A 21774-nucleotide genomic window follows, 5' to 3' on the forward strand; every position below is an offset into this window, starting at 1 on the left:
AGTAATACCAGTAGGATATTTTAATAGTAGTACTTCATCACAACTGTTTTTTCAGAGCCTGCTCTTCTATTTCTGTTAAGTTCATCTCTTCCTTTTCACAACCTACTTCCCCACCTCTTCCCAGAGTTAGCAATATTTGTATGTACTCCAGTCTAAACTGGGAGCTTTTATTTTGCTTTTCCATTTTCTGATTGCTCTGAAACAATTGTTCAGTTCTGCATAAAATGTTCTTACCATTCCAGGTGATTTTCAACAAAGGCAGACATGGGGCTGATCTGTACAGTGTAAGTGTCGTTGGCTGAATACTCAAACAGCCCATAATAGGGATTGAAGAGCTCCTGAGACAGAAGGAAAAAGAATTCTCGGGAGGGGCCACTGTAGTCCAACCTGGAAAGAAAAAGGTAGAAAAGATAAAATTAGGCTCCTTACCATTTGAGTGGATTTCCTGGGTTTGTCTACATTGGCTGCTATCTTAGTAGAGAGGCCTGTGTAGTCAAGTGTTTCTAACATGATTTATCTCTCCGCTCCAAACTTGATTCTGAGTCCTGAACAAATTGAAATACCAAAATTTCACCAATATCCAGGCTGATCTGGGAGGAATCATAACTGAGACACATGCCTTAAGTGGTTTATTTTCCTTTGTCCCAAAAGCTTAGCAAACTGGAGGTACAAGGCTCAGCCTTGCCTCAGCTGCCCGGGCAGCAGAGGGGTAGCTTTCTAGTGAGTGGGTTTGAACCGCCTGTGAACACTTGGGTTCACAGACCAGAAGGCCTGGCCTAAAGCAGAAATTGCTCTGACCTTGCTACACCGAGATGTACTCAAATCTAACTCCAAGAATGCTTTTTAAGAAACCATAAGGGTTCATGCTGAACAAGACCAAGTCCCAGCAGAATTGTGTCTCTTATGACAGAATGGCAATTCCTTGCTTGTTCCATCCAAGCCCTTCCACTTTTCTGTTATTTTCATGTGGTACACCTTAAATTGAGCTTTGCTGTTGTATGAATTTGCTCTGTAGAGAGCCTCTTTTTTTCCCTTGAATTTTTCACACTCAACTTGGAAAACAAAAGGAAAATGAGACTGAAAATTTTTCCTGAATGCATTAAATGAAAACTGTGGTGGATTTATTAAAAACAGATAATTCTCTAATAATGGTGAGTAGATTTCTTCAATCCAAAATAAACTTACATGTAGCAATATGAAGAAATTATCTATAGCCATATAGCATGTGTGCCAAAAGATTTTCTGAGATGGACACTATTCCTTCTACTTAACAATTGTAAAAAAAGTAGGAAGTTCTGCAACTGGATCAGAATGGTCTGTATTATGAAGTTATAGAAGCATAAGAGAAAGAGGTTGAATCATTGATTTGTGCAACTAGAAAGATGGCAAAGGGCAGATAGGCCCATCCTCCTGTGTTTTATGTCTGGAGATTTAGTACTTCTCTCTTTGAGGAGCTTTAGCTCTAGGATCATGTGATGACACGAAAGTCACACCCATAAAAGAGGATGGTAACAAGCCCACATGACCCACTAGTGCCAGCCATGGACCAGGTCTGGTTCTGTGGACATCAAAGTACTGGGTTAAGCCTGATAATGGCTGGAGTAAAGAACTACAAACAAGACCTGTCTATGTTCTAAACCTCCAACAGGAGACTAGCTATTGCATTTCTGGCCAAGACACTAACTCATCATAAAGCCTTTATAGTTAATTTTCAATGGCCTTTGTCTTTGAAGCATGGGAAGCTATGTCCACACAACATCACGTGGCCATACAGCATCAACTCTTCAGTAGGGAGTTGGCATCTTGGAGTCCTTCCAGCAGAATGTATATTAGCATTAAGCAGCAGAAACCCTAGAGGAATGTATCTTCAGATGTAAATGAATCAGTGAAGAATAAATGAATTTGCACATCAAATTGGTTTGTAAATTCTCCTGAGGACACCGTGCTCACACACAGAAAACAATATGACTTTGGACAGTATTAGCATTCCAAAATGGTATTCCAAAAACATAAAGTGAAGTGTGCTACATGTTTATGCTTTACTTGCAGGCCAGAGGCAAGATGAGCTGTGAAAGATGACCTCTGTTACACAATATTGAATCCATAGAGAATAAAAAGTAAGAGTGAAAAAAAACCCCTGATACTGAGGTCACTGAGTAACTCTCTTTGAGACTGGCAACTTTTGTTTCCCACTGGATGTAACCTGTCCCGAGACAAGGGACAGAAGCCCTTCATTTGCCATGACACCTCACAGCTGAAAGTGTCAGCAGTTGCTGGACATGTTGAGAGTTGCCTCAGGTACTGTCTGACACCTTTGGAACTGAAATCCTACACACATGGTTTTTGAAAAGAAGAGACTTTACATGCAAAGCTACTGAAATACAATTTCATGCCTTTGTAATATGGCACACTGGAAGCATGCACATAATGGTCTTTCCATTATAAAATTTTGTGGATTAAGCCTCCATTATACCATAGCTCTTGAGGTGACCCAGGGTGGCTTTGAAAGGTTGTGCTTACATTTGAAAACAAAAGGTCAGAGGTTGTATTTCATCATACAAGAATGGCTCATGGATTGTAAGAGCTGTAGGAAGCTTCCTGAGAAAGGCCTTCTCAATAAACTTCTATTGCTTTCAGATTCCAACTGCATGAATTAAATTTTAAAGACTAAACAGCATTAATGTTTCTCACTTAAGATGGAAACAAGAAATCCACACGTGGATAACAAATGAACATTAGTTGGCATGCAAAGCAAAATTTTTTGAAGCAAAACCAGATCTATTGTGAAGAGTTAGAGTAACAAACTGGAAAAAGGTCTGGTCTCTAACTATAGCCCTGAGACTGATTCAGTGTGTAAATACTGGCCTGTAGTTGAGTTTTCCCTTCCAGCCTGTCAAAATATCTATGGCAAACAAGATGACAATAGATTTAACCACTTAAACTGTCACTTTGAGACATCTAGATGGAAGGTGTTATAGGAAAATGTAGCATTATTGTTATTGCTATTTTTAACAAATGTTTAAGTTGATTAAGATGAATCACTTACTCAGAGGTAAAACAAAACCAAAGAAACATTACATAACAAACAAGAGAGGCTCAGCCTTAGTCAACTTGGTGTTTTGCAACATAACAGCTACTTCAGAACTGAGAGCATTCTGTGGTTCCCTACCCTTCCTCGCCGACAAACGTGACGTAGAGTTTGTTCCGCTGGAGCTCCTTGCGTGAATATGCCATTACCTGGTTGAAGGTACCTTCCAGCAAGTGGTCACGCCGTATAATTAACCTGCAAAGGGCAGCGGAAATAAAGATCTGATGACTGAGTCTTGTGTGAGCTTGTGAGGCTGAAGGTAAACAACAGCTGTAAAGAGAGACATTCGTTCTCAGAGAACTCAATAAAATGCCATCTGCTGGTGTCCGTGCTACTTGACCATTACGGGTTTCCATTGGATTTTCTATGTGCCTTGAAGGTGAATTCCTTCACAATGCCATGATTAGGTTCAAAGTGCTGCTCTACTACTAAGACTTTCTGCAACAACCCATATGTACAAATTTATATGGTAGAGGGGGCTGTGAGTTTCCTGTGTATATGAAGTCACAGCTTTCTGGAATTGGCCCCAAACACTTCCAGGATTTAATCCAGTGAATGTCCACAGACATACTGCTTCTGTGGCAGGGGAAGTAAAGGGAGTTATCAGCCTCTATTTTTACAACACATATCTCATTCTCTTACTAATCTCTACAACAACTTAATGAATAGTACTTTTACACACCATCTGTGCAAGAAACCCTTCTTGTTCATATGTTCATGGACATTTTAAAACAGACCTTCTAAAATATATTTCGTATCTGCCTTGGACCCATTTAGCAGGACACCAAATGGGGTGACCACCAGCTAGTACTCCTCAGCTCTATAAAATCATTTTGTTGATGACATTTGCCTGGAATAAATTGCTTAGCTTCATACTTTTATTTTTTCCACAACAGATGTCCTTTGGTAGGAAGCCAACCTGAAGCATAAATTCAACCAGATGCCCAGGAAATACCTTAGAAACACCCCACAGACTTTGGCAAAGTTGGATAACTAAACTGAGCACAAGTTGGTACAAACTCAAAACCCAGCTAACAAGATGTATGGAAAGAAACTCCACAATTAAATAAGAGAGAACCCCAAATACAGAAAGAATGGCAGAAATCTCTCCAGTTCAAATCCAGGAGGGCTATCAACACAAAGAACTATGGGAAGTTAAACCTGCATGTACAGACTAACTTCTGTAGAATCTTCAAATGTTCTGGTCCTGAGTTACACTGGTATCCTGAGTTATACATATCTACTGATATGTAGATCCAAAGAACTTGGAGTCATCCCGCCATTACAGTGATACACCTGTTGTTAATATCTGGTGGGTGTTTGCCTGGAAGGATAATTCTCCTACAGGCAAATTATAGGTAGGAATATGAATATCCCTATTAAATAGGCAAGAAATGGGAGTGTAAGAGAATACAAATCTTTAAAGAAGTAAAACTTCCACACAAAAGCCTCTTGAAGGTCACTCTTTTGCAGGGTATATGAAGATCTTATCTTTCCCTGATGGTTATGTAAGAAATGCAATCTCCAGGGTGTTTTACACTCCCTATCCCCATCTTCATGGATAATGAATGGCAAAAGACAAAGCTATGTCCCGTTAGACTAAGTGATTTTAATACTTACTTAATTTTTCCTGGACCTTGCCCATACCCTTTGGCTTCAAGTTTTCGATAGAAATTGCGCAGCTTGGCTTCAAAGTCCCTCCTGTATGGAGAAGGTGCTCTTGCACTTGCTCGCTGCAGCCCTGGAGGGAAAATAAACAGCATCCTAAGGTGTAAGGGGCTTAACATTCTTCCAGATCATGCAGCTGATGTTTCCACACAGAACTGGTTAACAAATGTTAGGAACTTTTTGCAGGTATACAGTGCACTCAGTGTTATTTTTGATCTATCTGGCATCAATAGAGTTGTAAGTTCCTGTAATTCAGTAATTGCAATGAACTTCCAGGGACTGTATCCTCTTCGCTAAAAGTACTGTTAAGCTCACCTTGTGTGTACCTTTGTGTTGCCTCTGCCTTTAACTGTGATGGAATGGAAACTGAAGGATCAGAAAGGCATGAGAAAGACTGACATATGTATCTGCCTCTCATGGTCAGTGGCATTTTGGTTTTCTTTCCCTTTTGCACTTTTAAGAGATTTCTCTCCTCTGCATTGTACAGGAGATCTCCTTACTTGGCAGGATTAAACCTCTGAAACTCAGCAATGCTTCTCACTGGAGCCTAGCAGCCCAGCCAAACTGGGAGTCAGGTTTCCCTGTGTTAATCTGACTGTATATTAAGCACTTCCAGCTATCAACACAAAACCCCTCTATGGCATCAAAAAGGATTTCTGTCAACAAGAAATGCTACATTTCCCTATTATGATTCACACATAACAGCAGATTTTTCAGCAATTTGGAATCTGTTTTGTTTTGAAGGGTGCATTCTCAAAGTAGGTGATTATTCTTTTTGTATAAACTGCCATGCCATAAAAGGCCAAATAACGGATTAATGAAATCCCATTTACCTATCTCATTACAAAAGACAATAAAAACCAGCCCTTTTATGAGAAATCTGGCAGCAAACGCTCCACAGGAAAGAAAAAAAAAACCCATCACATTTAGTGGGAGCCCAAAGTATCATGGTTGCCATGAGGGAAGGACATTACTGTCTCTGCTGGTAAAACAGAAAGGCGTATTTACATGGAGTGCAAAGAGAATCTCTTGCAACACTTCTTTCTTATGTCAGCCTTTTGTTTTCCCCCAGGACATAAGAGAAGGGCTGCTCTCATGGGCTCTATAACCATGACAGAAATTAGCAAGAAGACAGTGTGTTGCTGGAAATGAGTATTTGCCCTTGTGTTTTCACAAGAACAGTCTCCTAAGTCACATTTGTGCCATATACTTGGATTCTTGTCCTGAAGAAAACTTGCTTATGACATGTCCTGATGTAGACAAGGGGAACTAGTACTCACAATGGTGTTAAAACTCATTAATGACAAAAAACTGTTCTCCTGTAGAGAAGGGTTTAGCATTTAACTTCTTCACATCAAAAAACCTTTCCATTTTCCACAGCCACATCCAAGATTTCCTTCTCTTCTCCATTTTGTTCGAAATCAGATAATTTAAATGTATGCTCAAAAAGCTCAGCCAAAAATGAATTTCTTCAGATCACATTTCTGTTGATTCTCTCAAAATGGCCACTGGACACAGCCACGCAGTGAGACTGCAGTGGGGGTTGTGTCTCTTGGCAAAAGGGAGACATTAGCTCCTCAAATTTCTATAGCATAAACAATAACTACAGAGACATAGCACAGCTGGAAATAACCTTCTCAGACAGCATGTCTTTCTGGAAAATATGTTTCCTGTCGAACCTAAGTTAATGGGTTCAGCACGGGAGGTCAGGCTAGACGATGAAGATGATCCCCTCAGGTCTCAAAATATGTGTCTTGGGAAGAAGAGAAGTTTTTGGAACACTGAGTGGAGGAGACTGAACTTTACAGGGGTACTGGAAGTGCTGCAACACACCTTCAATTTGGAAGGTGCTCTTGGCTGCTGTCACATAAAATTAATGTGCTTCCATGTCAGTGACTTATGCTTGGAGTACACCACTCTCTTACCCTAATCCTTTCCAACGATATAAAAAGGTATGTATCAATAGATACATAGCAGCATTGGAAACTGATACAGCAAAAAAATCAGCTGGGATCAGATTCAGAGTGGGCACTGGAATTAGCAGGCTGACAGCTGATGCTGGCTCTGAATTTGCTCTTTTCTATTTATTAGAAGAAATACCACAAATGCAAGATTTTGTCCTAATTTCCCCATCTCCTTACCTGGAGAGTTTTGGGGTGATGAACAGGGTGAGCAGCGAGGAGAAAAACTGTAACCCGGATGGAAGGCAGCCTGCAGTGGTATGTAGGACATGATATCCTCTTCAAAAAGGCTGCATGCAAAAAGTCATAGGGAGAGATTTAGTTCACATTCATCACATGAAGGACTGTAAATACGCAGTATGGTGCAAGTTCATTGTGTCAGATGTTTGGGTGCATCTCTGAACTCATGGATTCAAAAAATACATAGACTTCCCAAAGACAGGCTGGTCATTAGCAATGAAGAACAAAATGAATTTTAATAGATGTTTCATGCTAACACAATAGCTCAGCCACTGATGGAGAGCAAAGATGTGAGGTTACATAGGAAACAGGAACACCTTCAACACATTAGCAGAGAGAAGTAAAGATGCACGCTCTGTCTCCCAGGCTGTTTTACTCGGGCCATTTTCACGTAGTTCAGTGCTTTGACTGCTTAAATTGAAATGATGGGAATGAGTTGTAAACTTCTTGCATTAGGCAGTCCTATTACAGCACACCAACCCCATCTGGGTAATGCAACATTTCCCATCTCAGATCAAGACAATAAAATAAGTTCTTAGCTGCACTGAGGAGAAGTAGGACCTAAAGACCAAGCTCTCTGGTTCCAGTACAAACTGAAGCCTTATATTCATTACCCAAACAATGCTCACTGCACTGGACATTGAGGTTTCATGCATGTGTGGCAGCACTGCTGCAGTAAAATTATCAATTTCATGAGCAGTTAAATTATTGTAGTGAGAAAGACAAGGGATTTTTTCCCCTCTCTTTTTAATTTTTTCTTTCTTTAAAAAACAAGATATTTTTCCATTAAAAGGAAATGTTTTGACCTGATTCTTTTTTGTCTGCTACTTGATGGTAACAGCCATACTGACTGAGCTGGCTGGATTTACTGCACTGATGTAGGCTGCCTTCCAGGAAGTAAAAATTGACAGATACGCTCTGGCTGAATCATTTTGGATGGCTATCAGTATGACCTGATTTAACAAAATCTTTTCAATTATGTTGAGAAACAGACAGATAGTATATCTGGTACTGTAAGTAATGACATTATGCTATTGATCAAATTGATTACCTCAGCAGAATTACTAAATCTGCATCACACGACAACTTTTCAAGCCCATGTGTACCCTCTGTCCGAATGTAATGGATCTTCTCCCTGAAACATAAGTGATATTATGGAGAAGAGAAGAAAAAAAATACAAAACCGGCAAAAAACCATGCCATTATCATGGCTTGAGCCATGCATAGTGTAGTTATTCTTTGGTATTTTGCCAGTTCCTGTTTATCTCCTTACAAAAATGTCAAACATCCTATATGCCTGATTCATTTTCTCATCTTCCTAACAAACTTGCAAAAAAAAAAAAAAACTGTCTCTATCACTCAGTTTATTGATCCAAAATAAAGAGATTTTATTCCCTATTTTAGAGAACAGAATGATTCTTAGTCCTTCAGTTTCACGTCTACATGTAAGCCTATAACTAACATAGCACCTTCTATTAAAAGAATTTGCAAGAATATCACTTCCTTTCCCTCTGTCAGTTCCATCTGGGAAATAACACTCGAACATATACTTGACATGAATTAATCACACAGACGTTATACATATTACACATGTGTTGGATGTGTAAAATCATACCTGCTGTTAATAAAAACTGGGAAACATAGGATAGGATCCTATCAGCAGAGTAGGATCATGGAAGATACACAGATACAGCCTACCAGTGTGTTTCTAAAGCACTGCATTGTCCAAATATTTTTATTCTAGTATTAAGTCAAAATATGATACCTCCAGTCAAGGATATGCTCTAGAACCTTGTAATCAAGGTTCATAAAAGAAGGACTTTGCATCCTCAGAGTTTTCTTAACACCTGCTGCATGAGCATTAGACACGTAGCTTGGATCACTCCTGGCCCAAGGTATAATCAGCAATGACCTGTAGGCAAAAGGCTCAATATCCTGTTACAAATCTCATTATGCACTGGCTAAGCTGTCTAGCCCCTATTACTGGTCAATTTTATTCTCTGCTCAAAAGGCGATAAAAGCATTATCTGTTCTCTGGGAAATGAGAATTCAAGTTACAGCTGAGAAAAAAAAAAGTAGTCTGGAATAATTTGATGGTGAAGATAAAAATTTCTCAGTTACAGAAATGTACATCTTGAATACTGAGAGTATTTTTCATTCTATTTCTCATTTTATTTGCATGTAACAATTCCTCCAGAAGGAAGTCTAATCCTTACACTCAAAAAATTCTTTGTCTGGCCCTCAGAGGTAAATGAGAAGTCAGTAGGGCTACCAGCAGAAAGCACACTTCAGGAATTTGGAGGTCCTCTCCTCCTTCAGCAGTCCTGCAGCCACACCTCTGACTGCACAGTACAACCTAAACTCTTGGTCAAACTCTCAGCTGGTGCATATGGGCACCACTGACATTGATTAACACCAGCTTAAGTTCTTGACCAAAATCAGTTAATTCGAACTTTGGAATTCAAATGAGTTTAAGTTATAACGGTAATTGGTTCTGCTTTTTCTGTTTTCAAAAAATCTAATAGGAAAGGAATGGGCTTAAGAAAAAGAATGACACAATATAAATACTTTGGAAATTACTACCTTTAAGTCAAGTGAGAAAGATTAAAGACAAAAGTACAATCCACTTCACATTAATGATCCTATTTCTTTATAAAATCTAGGGTGACTATATCCATGACAGGGGTGTAAATCCAACCATGAAGCAAAATCCTGGTTCTGCTGGACTTATTAGGGTTTTGCTGCTGACTTCCGTCCAAAAACTCTTTTAACTCTATCTTCTGAAAAGCAAAGTGATAATTGCAGGTGAAGGCAGAGTTTCTGCTCACTATTTGCCCATAATTATTTTACTTCTTGGATGTCTATGGAAAGTAACTATAGTAACCACATGGATCCTGGTGTTTCCCATCTACTTTTTAATGGTGACAGTTCCATAGGAGCTCCAAGTTCATCTTTTGTACTACAGTCACTAGAATTTGTTTTTTTCCACTACAAAAAGTGCTTCCTGGAAGTAAGGTACAGCAGTCTGGAGAAAAACAGTACCTGAGTGCATGGTTTCTGGCCAAGCTGGGCTGACGCTCCTGCAGCATCTCAAAAATGCTGGGTTGGCGTAGAAATGCAACAATCTTGTCATTGTAAGCTGGAAAAGGTAAAATCAGACAAGAGGCTTTATTTGCCATGTCACCAGAACTCTGCAGGGGCACACTGCACTGCCAGTGAGGCACAGGGTAACACGAGGCAGAGCACATAGCTCATGAGAAGTCCTAAAACCTACCTTTGTGAGCACTGCTTTGACAAGAAAAAGAAACCTTGGCTTACCCAGAGGTAATGCCTCATGATGGTGATGGTTTCGAATAGCTGTTACAAGACTATTGCCTGGTCTGGCCAACAGAGTAACTCCTCTGTTTCGAGAGACTTCAGAGGCCTACAACATCAGAGAAAAGGAAAAGAATGATCAAAACTGACCACCAGTCACTCATCAGTCAGTTGAAAGATTTGTCATCTTTACTTCTATAACCTTCAGAATAGTCCATGATGCTGACTGAAGGACAAAAAGCATGCATGAAAATTATGGCTTTACACTCGAGTCAACTTAAAAAAGGCAAGTAATTCTGTGCTTCCAAATGAAGGTACGCCATTATCCATAGCTATGACACCTCCTCAGTGCTGAAGGTGCCAGAATATAGAAGTAAATGCACTTCAATGAAAATAAAATCTCTGTAGTATCACACTACATACTCTGTAGTATCAAACATGTCTTGTTTTAGCATAACTGCATTACTTCAAGGTTTTTACAGCAATGTTTTTGAAAAGAGAAAAAACCCACAATGCTGTAGTGTTCATTCAGTGTTGTTGCAGGGAAATTTAATAGTGGAAATAACATGAGGAAGGTCTATCTATGTAGATCACAACACAAAAAAGGCTGTATTATCCCAGAAGGCTGCCGAACTTGCATAACCAGAAATTGGATTGCATACACTGAAAAGAAGAACATAATCCAAAGAGCTGATAAACAGAGTAGTAAGAAGGAAATTTTTCACTGCCCCTTAACTGAGGCACTTAAAGAAAGCCACTGTTTTAAATACACTACCTAGTGAAGGGAATCATGTCAGAAAGTCAGAGTCCTTAAAAGGTGGGAGAACACTTCGGTATGAGGATATTAAAAGGCAAACAATGACATCTGGCAATGTTTGCATTAAGGCATTACTTGCTGGGTAACTTTTTGGAGACTTGTGAAAGTTATGGGGATCCCACCTGTCTCTCATGTTTTCCGCCAGAATATGGTCACAGTGAGGCCAAGAGAGGAATCATAGAATGGTATGGGTTGGAAGGGACCTTAAAAGTCATCTAGTTGCAACACCCCTGCTACAAGCAGGGACACCTTCCACTAGATCAGGTTGCTAGGGCCCCCTCCAACCTGGTCTTAGAACACTTCCAGGCATGGGAGCAGCTTCACAGCATCCACAGCTTCTCTGGGCAATCTGTTACAGTGCTTCACCACCCTCACAGTAAAGAATTTTTTCCTAATATCTGATCTCAACTTACCTTCTTTCAGTTTAAAGACACTCCTCCTTGTCCTGTGACTACAGTGTGAGGCTGTATTAGTACAAGACGCATTAGGAATTCCAACTGCCACTCCACTAGGCTAATAGCTGGTCCTTTCTTACTGCACAAATTATAGTATTTGGCAACCACTTCAGGAAGAAATCACCCCAACTTCAGTATTTTAAATGCTTAACTCTGCATCCAAGCAAATGATGCCAACCCATTTTCAGTGATACAGCCAAAAGCCAAGTCTTCCAACTGGATATACACAAAAACTGGGAAGTTAATGTGCCTGGCAAGCTGCCTTTTGGAACCCGTAAAGCTTAAAATGTTTACATGTAACTTGATACCAGTCAATGCACTTGATATGTGTCAACACACAGGTTAAACAATAAAAAATCTTAACTATTCTAATCAAACACATTGTAATTTAAAACACAAAACTGCTGTGCAAGTGCATGGTGAATGTTTTGCTTCATCATCCAGTTAGGATTTCACTTGTACCCTTTCACTTTGTCTCCTCCTCACATGCCCACAGGCTAACTCACAAGGAAAGTTTAGATCAGGCTTAGGCAGCTTTTCCCCTGTGATCCAGGCATCCACCCCAGCAAGCTCTTTGTGGCCTTTACAGCATTCACTCCATGCTATGGCACAGGGGGGAACCTTAGGTGCAAAAGGTGCCCTGTGATCCACTGCCACAGTGGGCACGAGGCCTGTGTGGGAGCAGCCATTTCTTGGGCTGTTTATTGGCAGCACATATGGGCCCGTGACCAGCTGTACTAGTTAGGATGCATGGGAGGGTGCTAAGGCTTTGTTGGGCTCAGCTTCTTCACTTCCAGGCAGCGCTGGAGCTCAGGTGAGGATGCCTATTCCTCAGGTCCTTGTAGAACAGACTTGCAAAGGAATGCAGATGGTGTCTAAGCCTGTTTTTAAGGGTGATTGCTAACTCATCCTTGACAAATCCTATGCCCTTGTTGCTACACATAATTTTACTGACCAGAAGACAGAAAGGGGAAAAGGAGGAGTAATAGAGGAGTTAAACACATATCTTCCATAAAAATTTGGGCCAGGTGTTATTTGCTCATCACTTGGGAACTGCATGGTACTTCTGCCCAGCCTGGGCCTGGCTCCTCCTCTTCCTCTTGTCACCATTCATTTTGGTTAGCTTTCCAGTGCCTGGACATATTTCTCCTGGAGCAAGAATTTTGGAAAGAAATGTGTATTGTGCCTATGAAAATAAATTTTCGCTCCCTTCTTCCCATCTTCCCAGTTCTGGTTTAAGAGATAAAGTATAGATTGTAAGAATCCAGTTCTGTACACACCTCAATAAACTGGTGATATAATTCTCTTCATCACCATCCCTAGGCATTGCTCATGCTGTGTTTGGTCTTTGCACATTTATACCTCCGAACAATTTTTCTCTGGCAACACAGAAAAACTCCCAGCCCTCTAATTAACTTCCATTTTGCTAACAATTCTCTTTCCACTCTTAGCTAATAGAGTACAATTGATTGCTCCAATTTAGTGTTCAGTCACAATTGTCTTGTCTACTTTAACTTTCTAATTGCATAATTTAATTTTGATTAGCACATCATTCTCTAATAAAAAATAAAGAGTGACCCCTCTAATGATTTAGTGACCTTGTTCATGTAGTGCAGAGTAATTGACAGATTTATGTCAGGTTTTAACAGCTTTGATATTGACACTGGGATGTTGAAACCAGAGTGGAGAGTCTAAATTACCAGAGGAGCCTTTCAAGATATAATACCTTTTCCTGGGTTTTATATTGCTGCTGGATTTTAGAGGCCCATTTGAATCCTGCTACTTGCTTGTTGTGGTTTGAGTTGGTAAGGAGATTTATATACTGCCATATTCTAGCACCTTCTCTGCACTTGTTGCTAACCAGCACCTCTTGCCTCTCCATTGTGGATGCCTGCTTCCTTCCTCTTGCTGTCTTTAAAATCTCTACCCGGTAATCATGGATGTTGATTTTCACTGCAGATGGGAAGCCCTTTAGAGGGAATGGAAAGTGCTTACAAACTGTTCTGTTTTTAGCAGTGGCAGAAAGAAATGAATTACTTAGTGACTTATACTTTAGTTACTGATGGCCACTATAGCTATCTGACCTTTGCTTCCACAAGTCAGGTAACTATAAGTAGCAACAATCCCCTTTCTCCTGTAAAAGATTGATAACTCTTAAATAAGTGCTTAATAAAGAACTTGTAGCATTTTTTTTCCAAATTAATATATAATACCATTTAATATCAGTAATCTACACAGAACAATGGAAGTTTTTCCAGAAGTCCTTTATTTCATTACCGTGGCTCTTTTCTATGTCCTCTCTGGCAACCACAACTTCACTATTCTGATGTCCTTCAGGCTCCTTTGACACATGTACATAACACTGAAAACTGGTGAGTTGTCCTTCGTGGTCCTTCATACTGTCCTGGTGACAGCTTCCAGAGGCCACACCATCTGCTCAGCAAAGAAACCAGCAAGACTGCAGACAGATGACACATGGCCAGGACAAAGCTCCATGTGTGAGTCTACAGACATGAATTATAGGCCAAAGAACACCCAAATGCACTTGGAGGAAATGGCATTGAACATGAGGCTCTTAATAAATGGACTGAGCTGCAAAGGGCTGAATATTTTCCTTGTAAATGAGGGACTTTTAGGCACCAATCCAAAGTCCTTGGAAATCAATGGGAGTCCTTCCAGTGGAGCAGCAGACATTTCCAAATGGGAAGCTACTTGACTACAATAAAGAAGTTTGACTATGACAAGGATGTGGAAGCACTGTGGGACCTGGACCACCAAGACTGGGAGATGACTATTTCATTGGCTGTTCATGCCAGAACAGTGGCCTCAAAGCACAGTTTTTGATTTCCCCAGATAATCATTACTCAAAAGTATTCAATACTTTTGATTCCGTAGCCTTTACTGGGTTTTTTGGGGGGGGTTTATTGCATATTGCTCCGTGCCAGTCTTGCCAGTGTTTGCAAAACCAAGTGTATTTTTTGGGCTAGGTCATCTGAGTTGCTCAGTGGTGTTTCTATCCCTGACATGGTGAATGTGCAAGCATGGACTCAAGCATGAATTACCGTGCAGGTGGCTATCACAGTCATGCCAGTAATTCAATCACAGCAGCAACACTAAACTGAAGGCTGCTGGCAGAGGGAAGTTGCTAAGCTGGTGGGAAGATATGACTGAAACAGATCCATTGATACATTTCTATCTTCAGAAAATATGATGCTGTATTCACCCAAAATGGAGAAGACATGCCCAAGCTATTCATGCCTGGTTTGCCTTTCGTCCTGAGGAACTGACCTCACACCCTGTTCAGCTCCTAATCCCAACCCACCTGGCAGCGAGAGGTATTCAGACTGGTCCGGCTGCAATAAATTTTGATGCTAATTTCACAAGCATTTCTGTGGATATTTTTGTGGAAGAGAAAGACCGTTTCACCATAGTTCATCTCTAGTTCTATTCAGCAACAATCTTTACAAATGTTTAACTGTATGGATTTGCTATATGAAGAATCTGATTGCTGGTACTTTTTCCTACTTAAATCCACAATGCAAACACAGTATTTATGCTTCTTTCAATCCTGTCTATGGCCCTCAGTGATAAAAATCATCCCCATGATATATAGGAAAAATATATAATGTGTCTGAAAGCTGGGAAAGCAAACCTCAGCATACATTACTGCACTACTTCTAGGGAGTCTGTCTTTTCAGAGCACAATGTCACAGTGGGGAATGAAGAAACATATAAGGTATCAGGCTATAAAAAAAACCTAATTAATAACTTAAGTAAAGCCAGGCCAGGATGCCAAATATGGATTCGTCTTTTAAAATCTATTCTGTCATCACTTCAGTTATGCTTTACTTGCTTATTATTTTATTCTGAAAACCATCAAAATATAAACCAGCAATCTCTGAAATAAACCCTTCGGAAAGACAAAAAAATCCCTTATTGTCTTTGGAAGATAGACATTAGCAGGACAGTCTGTTTCAATATTTTTAAAATATAAGAAGTTCTTATAATTCTAGAGAAGACTGATGTCAAAAGCTCCTGAGTAGATATGAGCACAGTTACCTCTCCAGCGCTGTAGCTACGGAGTCGCTGGAGATGTTGCCGATGAGTCAAATGATTTGGGAGACGCCCATTCTGCAGCGGGATCCTGGGATCTATGAAGGTGGTAGCACGGCTATTGTGGTCAACGAAGAAAGACTGAAACACAAAGGAACGATGGTTTCTTTAATAAGAAGACTGCCAACCCTGTGATGGTATTGCGGGAATGCAGCAGGAAAACCAGTGGCAACTGTAAGTGGGAAATACCTTGGATAAGTATAGCCCATGGAAGGCACCTGCAAACAACAGGACTGGCCTACTCAAAACTAGAATAGCTCTTAGAAAATATCTGAAGCTGTGTAGACCAAAATCATGTGCAATGGCCATGATGTAAACAAGACAGGAGAGAATAATATTATTGGAAAATGCTGCTTTAACCTATTTGGTGGTTCCAGAGGCCAGTCAGCAAAGCTTCATTTGAGGCAGACGCACTGAGTCAAATTTTGCAGTCACAACAGATCTACTCTGGCTCAAACTTTGTTGTCAGTTCAATGCTGCCTTGCTTTGGTACAATACTCTACAGAAAGTTAGAAATGCTTTGAAACTTTGAAGCTTTTTTCCTGATTCTAAAATAACTCCCCTTGCTGCTTGTGTTGTTTAAACCTTCACTGCTTTTTGAATCAGCCTTCACTGATTTTGAGTCAAGAAGGAAGGAACTTTTAATAATCATGTTGTCTGATATGCTGTGTTAAACAAGTGATTAGTTTTATTGGCACTCTTACCTTGCCCTGCTGGTCAGTTTTTATCTCCCAGCCACGAGGAAGCTCCAGTCGGGTATCAGCAAACATGTTGATAAAATTTACTAGGTCTCTGTTATGCTGATACCGCTCAAAATTACGAGCATCTCTACGAATCTTCAGAATCATGTGCTTCAAGCAGGTACTGTTGGTGAAGACTCGATAGGCACTCTGTGAGATGGATAACAGAAGGGAAGAAACCCAGTTCTGATGTCAAAACATATTTGGTTATTTCATGGGCCACATGCGCAAAGAACTGAAACAAGTCCTGTTAGAATCAAGAAACACTTCAATCTCATTGTTTTGAGTTGAATGAATACTTTACATGCATATGCAGAATTAAGAAATACAATCTGAAAAGTGAACTGTCCCACACATTATGCACAGTTAGCTTGTGTAAGAACTGCCTTTTTAATGCACTTAAAAAATGGTCAGCTGAAACATCACACACTCAAGGCGCATGTAGTTGACCCTTTCACTGCTTTTATTGGTCAACAGAAACACTGCTTGTGGGCCTTGGCAGTGCCAGAGAGATGCAAAGACAGCTGTGAACATCTATTTTTTCTATAACTGAAATCAAGATGTGCGTGATAGGACTCACGAACTTACGAGGACCCCAGTGCAGATGTCTCCATATGAACTTGCTACCTTTTTTGTAGTGACTATACAGCCACAGGGTAGGAACAGACACTATTTAATTGTCTGTTTTTGGAAGAGGTGAATTGTTTCCTGGAATGGAGTATTTGTTTCTGCAATGACTACGAAGCTTGTCAGATGGAGATGCTTCCTTGAGTCCAGTGAATGCCACCCCTCAGGCAGAAAATTGTATCTCACAATGGGCATTAAATACACCTCTAGGGGAAGTGGCCAGAGGCAGCTCAAGGGAGTGAACTGATCTGATTGCAGAATAGGGGTCCAGTGAACTGTATTTGTTGTTCAATGTATGCTGTTCAGTGTGTTCAATGATAGAGCATCGCAAAATAATACTTGTGCTAACAACACACAGGCCCATTCACAGGCTACTCTTTGAATCCTTCACTTCAGGGAAAAAGCTCGTCAAGACAGAGTAGAAAACGTCACAAAAATCTCCTGAACCTTTTACTAGAGAGAAAATGAGTGTCTTGGTTTGCTGGTCAGCCCAAAGGATTGATTACTCATTAGAGTAATAAAGATCACTGGAGGACTCCTGTCTTAAGTGAAGTGAGCTCCAGTGTGCAGACCTGGAATATGTCCAGAGAATCTGACCCAGCAGTTTTGAATTCTCAATTTCTATGCACGTTTAGTGCATTTTAACCACTATAATTCAATAAAACATCTACAGGTTTATGATGATATCTTTATGATGTAAGGATTTATTGTGGTGACACCACTGAGAATGCTCCCTGTAGCACAAGGTCCTTAATTATGGCAAGGGTTGGTAAATGTTAAATCACAGAGATAGGATCTCTGCCCTGAAGATATGACCTGCTTATAACCCAGGAAAGCTTCATGGTCACAGATTTTTAAGATCCTAGCCTACTACATAACAAAAGTTTTATTTTGATCTAATATATGATCAATGACTGCCTTGAATATCTCTAAGCTGCACTAGGGAAACAAAGAGTGTAATGTAGTTTTGTCTCTTCATGGAAATAAAATATCTGAAAAATGAGAGGCTTTCCTTTATAATTCTAAATGCTGGATAATATTTTCCAATCCCAACTTCAGTGGCATAATTAATAGCTTGAAATTTTAATAGGGGCATGTGGTTGAATATTACACTCGTGTTAAGGCAAAAGTTATGTGGGCCATTATTCAACTGGTATCTGTATGACCATTTCACAGATGTTTTAATAGATTATTCTGGTTCTCACATTAGAGACAAGTTTTTAAGACAAAACTGAAGCCTCTTTCTGCTTTTTTAAAAATTTCAGTGACTAATAAAATTGGGATTTATTATCTTGTGAGCTGTTCTTTACACAACTATGGAATCAGTTGCTCATTTTTCCAACAACCATGCTGGTCAAAAATTACATGGCTCCCAGCTATAAATCATCATATATGACCCTGCTAATGGAAGAAATTACCTGCACTCCATAACCTAGTTCAGGGAATGTCAGGTGAGTTAATACATCCTTTCCTTGTCAGGATCTCATGGGTGATAATCTCTGGCAGATGCTTGGAGATGGATGGCTGGCTTCAATCCATGAAGTGCCACAGCCAAAACCTGATGTCTGCAGTTAGCTAAAAGGCTCTGCTGAGGCAAATCTCAGTGTTTTACTGTCTCTTCCTTTTGAAAAGGAAGATCATTGCTACCCAGAAATGGATGACTTCCCAAATAGTCAGAAGTTACGTTTAGATGCCTTGTTGAACTAAATTCCAGATATGGCAAACTAGGAATGCATCTCCTTGTGGGACTGCCCTATCTGCTTCCTCCTGATACTACATTTTCGCCAGTCCCCTACAGGTTTGCAAGAAAATGTGTGGTTTTACTTCACTAATGGAAAAAAAAAGTTACTTGAATTTTGAAAATTTGTTTTTATTTGTGTTTTTCCCAAAATAGCTACACTGACACAAATCAGTATTTCTTCCACTCAGTTATGCCTGCCCCCTTTTCGGGAATTCAAATTGCAAGAGTTAATTTTTTTCTCTCTGTTTCCCTTGGTGATATCTGAGTAAGACTTGGTGGTATCTGAGTCAGATTTCTCAGGATGTTGGATCAAAAGACAACAACTTCATTGCCTGCAGCAACAGAATCAACCAAGCTGAAACCAAGGGTTCCTACTTGTTCTGGGAGAATAACATTAATGAGCTTCTCTGTACCATGGACACTCTTGTGTGAGGCAGAATCCCAGCAAGAGCCTCCTTGGAGCAGCCTGGCTGTAGTGTCCCCAGCCTGGTCTGGTGCTCAGAAAGGACAACTGAGCCCCAAGTCACACAACTCAGATTTACTGTGCATTCTCCCTGAAATTCTGGGACACAGCACTGGAACTCAAAAATCAGTAGTGTGAGAGAGCAAATCATAGTTACTCACATAGTTTGCATGCAGCACAGTGAAGAACTCGGGATTGGTGATGAACTTCACAGCTGGAGACTGCAGCAACAAGGTGATTTTTTGAGAATTCACAGGAGAAAGGGAACCTTCCCTCCTAATCTCTGCACAAAAAAAAAAAAAAAAAAAACCCAAAAAACCAAACCAAAACAAACCCCCCCCCCAAAAAAAAAAACAAAAACAAAAACAAAAACAAAACAAAACAAAACAAAACAAGCCACAGAATCTTATTAATGTAGTGGCAAGCACGGTCTATTATTTAACCTTTCAGAAACAGCTGCAGAAGTGATGATACAAAAAAGCCACCAACTGCCCAATGCACCTACCTCGGCATTCCCAAGACAAGCAAACTGATGGATGCCCTTATGTTTAGTGATGCAGTGTGTACCACAGCAGTGCAGGAGCTGAATGGTTTCCTGAACTGTAGCTTATGAAACTCTATGTCAAGTCCGCTGCTGTCCCCAAGTATAATGTCACCACAGCAGTTTTCACCAGCTGATGGTTTGGTTTAGTCACCCAGGTCCATTCTGGTTTCCCCTACAGCTGATTTTAGAGAAATCTGATCTCCCAATCCAGCCTTTACTTTAATTGCACTGGTTTTGAAAAATCCAAGGTTTTGGGGACTTGTATGGTAAAGAAAACAAAAGCAGACACAACTGCATTATTTTTAATCTGTATCAATTAATGAAACACAGGAGCAGAACTGAGCACTGAGAATGTAACTTTGTAGAGGTAGAAACTCCTGATGCTCTTTAGCTACCAGAAAAATTCTTCCTACCATTGAAATATGGCTTTGGTGTTCTGGCATTTTCAAATAAAACTGCATTTTATTTGCAGTCCAAGAAAATTGGATGCAGATGTCATCAAGAGAATAAATAAAATTTTGCAATTTTTTTCTTATCAGTTATAAATTCTTTTTTCTTCTTGCTGCACCCATCATATTATTTTATCCATTTAAAACTGCAGACTGAATCAGTTTATGGAGTTAAATTGATTTATACTGGCTTAAAACCTGGATTAATGTGCCTTAATTGTATTCCTTCTGATATTTTTCATTTAAATTAAAAAACAAATAACAAATGTATAATACTGCAGCTTTTTCTTCCCCTAATGTGTTTACACCATCATTGACCTTCTAATTCTTGGAATTTTATACAATATTGATGCTTTTTTCCCAAAGTAAAGCAATTATCTATAGCAAAAATCACTTCCTAATAACTTATAGTAACATTTTTCACACTGATTAGCTCTTTGGGTTTAAAACAAAAGAGTGCATGTTAAATAATCAACTGAACTAAATACTTAGTGCTGGTAACTCCTATTAAATTGCTATTTTATTGTCTATGATACTAAATGATTATGGATATTACAAGTAATGGCTACATTATTTATAAATACTAATAATACAATGTGTGCCTCATTTCCACTTCTCTGACATAGAGAACTGGGATCTCCTTATGAGATCCACTGTAGATAGAAGTCTCTCTTTAATTGCAATACAAAAGAAGGCAAGGAAACTTTGAGCATCAAATGTTAAACATTCTTGGCCAAAATTGATTTTCAAGCTTAAAAAACCTAATGGATCAAAACAAACAAAATTGAATATTTTTCTAAACTTGTTAAAAATTTTATTATTTCTCTATGTATTTTTTCCTCTTCAATATGGAAAACTACGAACATTTAAGCAGACAATGTGTTGGCTCTTTCCCATTACCAATCCTATTTACAGAGGGACAGCAAAAGGATAGCAAGAAGTTGGATTTGCTCATGGCAGACAATACAGAACACAATGTTTGGTGGAGGTAAGAGTGATCCAGAGGAAGATGATTGCTCAATCATTTTGCTGGTGCTAACAAAGCAGAGAGTTATTTTTGCATGGTCTCAAGATGCATAGTGGGCACTAGACTGATTGCTGATATTCCCTACTTGAAACAAACACTTAAGACTATGGTTTCCTAAATGTTTTAAGAAAACATTTTTGGTAGGAGTGAGATTACCACCAAAAAGAGTAGAAGAGATCCCTGCCATCCCATCCTGCCTTGGGTACACATTTTCCTCTTCTTCTTTGTAGTAACCCTCACTCTTGTCTCCTTATGTAACAAGCCAGATTAAAGATCCAATCTGGCTGTAAAGGACAAGGACAAGAAGCCAGGCTATTTTTCAGGCAGTTCAGCTCTCCACTCTGGTATGAGGTCCTGTCACATAAAGTAGTGGTGAGAAAAAAGACAGCTGTGCCTTCTTTGGTGACAGCCCACACTTAGGTCAGCTCACAGCTATCACAAAACCACACCTTTAAAAACCACAAGTATTTCATACATGATGCCAGGGCCACTGCAGGTGCAATCACATGGGCAAATGTGGCAGTGC

General features: G+C 39.7%; 1 protein-coding gene across 2 annotated transcripts in view; it reads right to left on the minus strand.

The window, feature by feature from the left end:
• Positions 1-21774, minus strand: part of HECW1 (HECT, C2 and WW domain containing E3 ubiquitin protein ligase 1) — a 251088-nt gene that overhangs the window by 32402 nt on the left and 196912 nt on the right. For both annotated transcript variants that reach the window (XM_053933981.1, XM_053934027.1), the window contains 10 exons: positions 19390-19511; positions 16362-16547; positions 15604-15738; positions 10276-10381; positions 10000-10096; positions 8009-8092; positions 6898-7007; positions 4709-4829; positions 3170-3283; positions 235-387 (listed from right to left, as the gene is read on the minus strand). In XM_053933981.1, coding sequence (XP_053789956.1) covers positions 235-387; positions 3170-3283; positions 4709-4829; positions 6898-7007; positions 8009-8092; positions 10000-10096; positions 10276-10381; positions 15604-15738; positions 16362-16547; positions 19390-19511 — 1228 coding nt within the window. The remainder of the gene's footprint in view (positions 1-234; positions 388-3169; positions 3284-4708; positions 4830-6897; positions 7008-8008; positions 8093-9999; positions 10097-10275; positions 10382-15603; positions 15739-16361; positions 16548-19389; positions 19512-21774) is intronic.

The sequence above is a fragment of the Vidua chalybeata genome, chromosome 1, assembly GCF_026979565.1.
Source record: "Vidua chalybeata isolate OUT-0048 chromosome 1, bVidCha1 merged haplotype, whole genome shotgun sequence".
NCBI classification, from domain to species: Eukaryota; Metazoa; Chordata; class Aves; order Passeriformes; family Viduidae; genus Vidua; species Vidua chalybeata.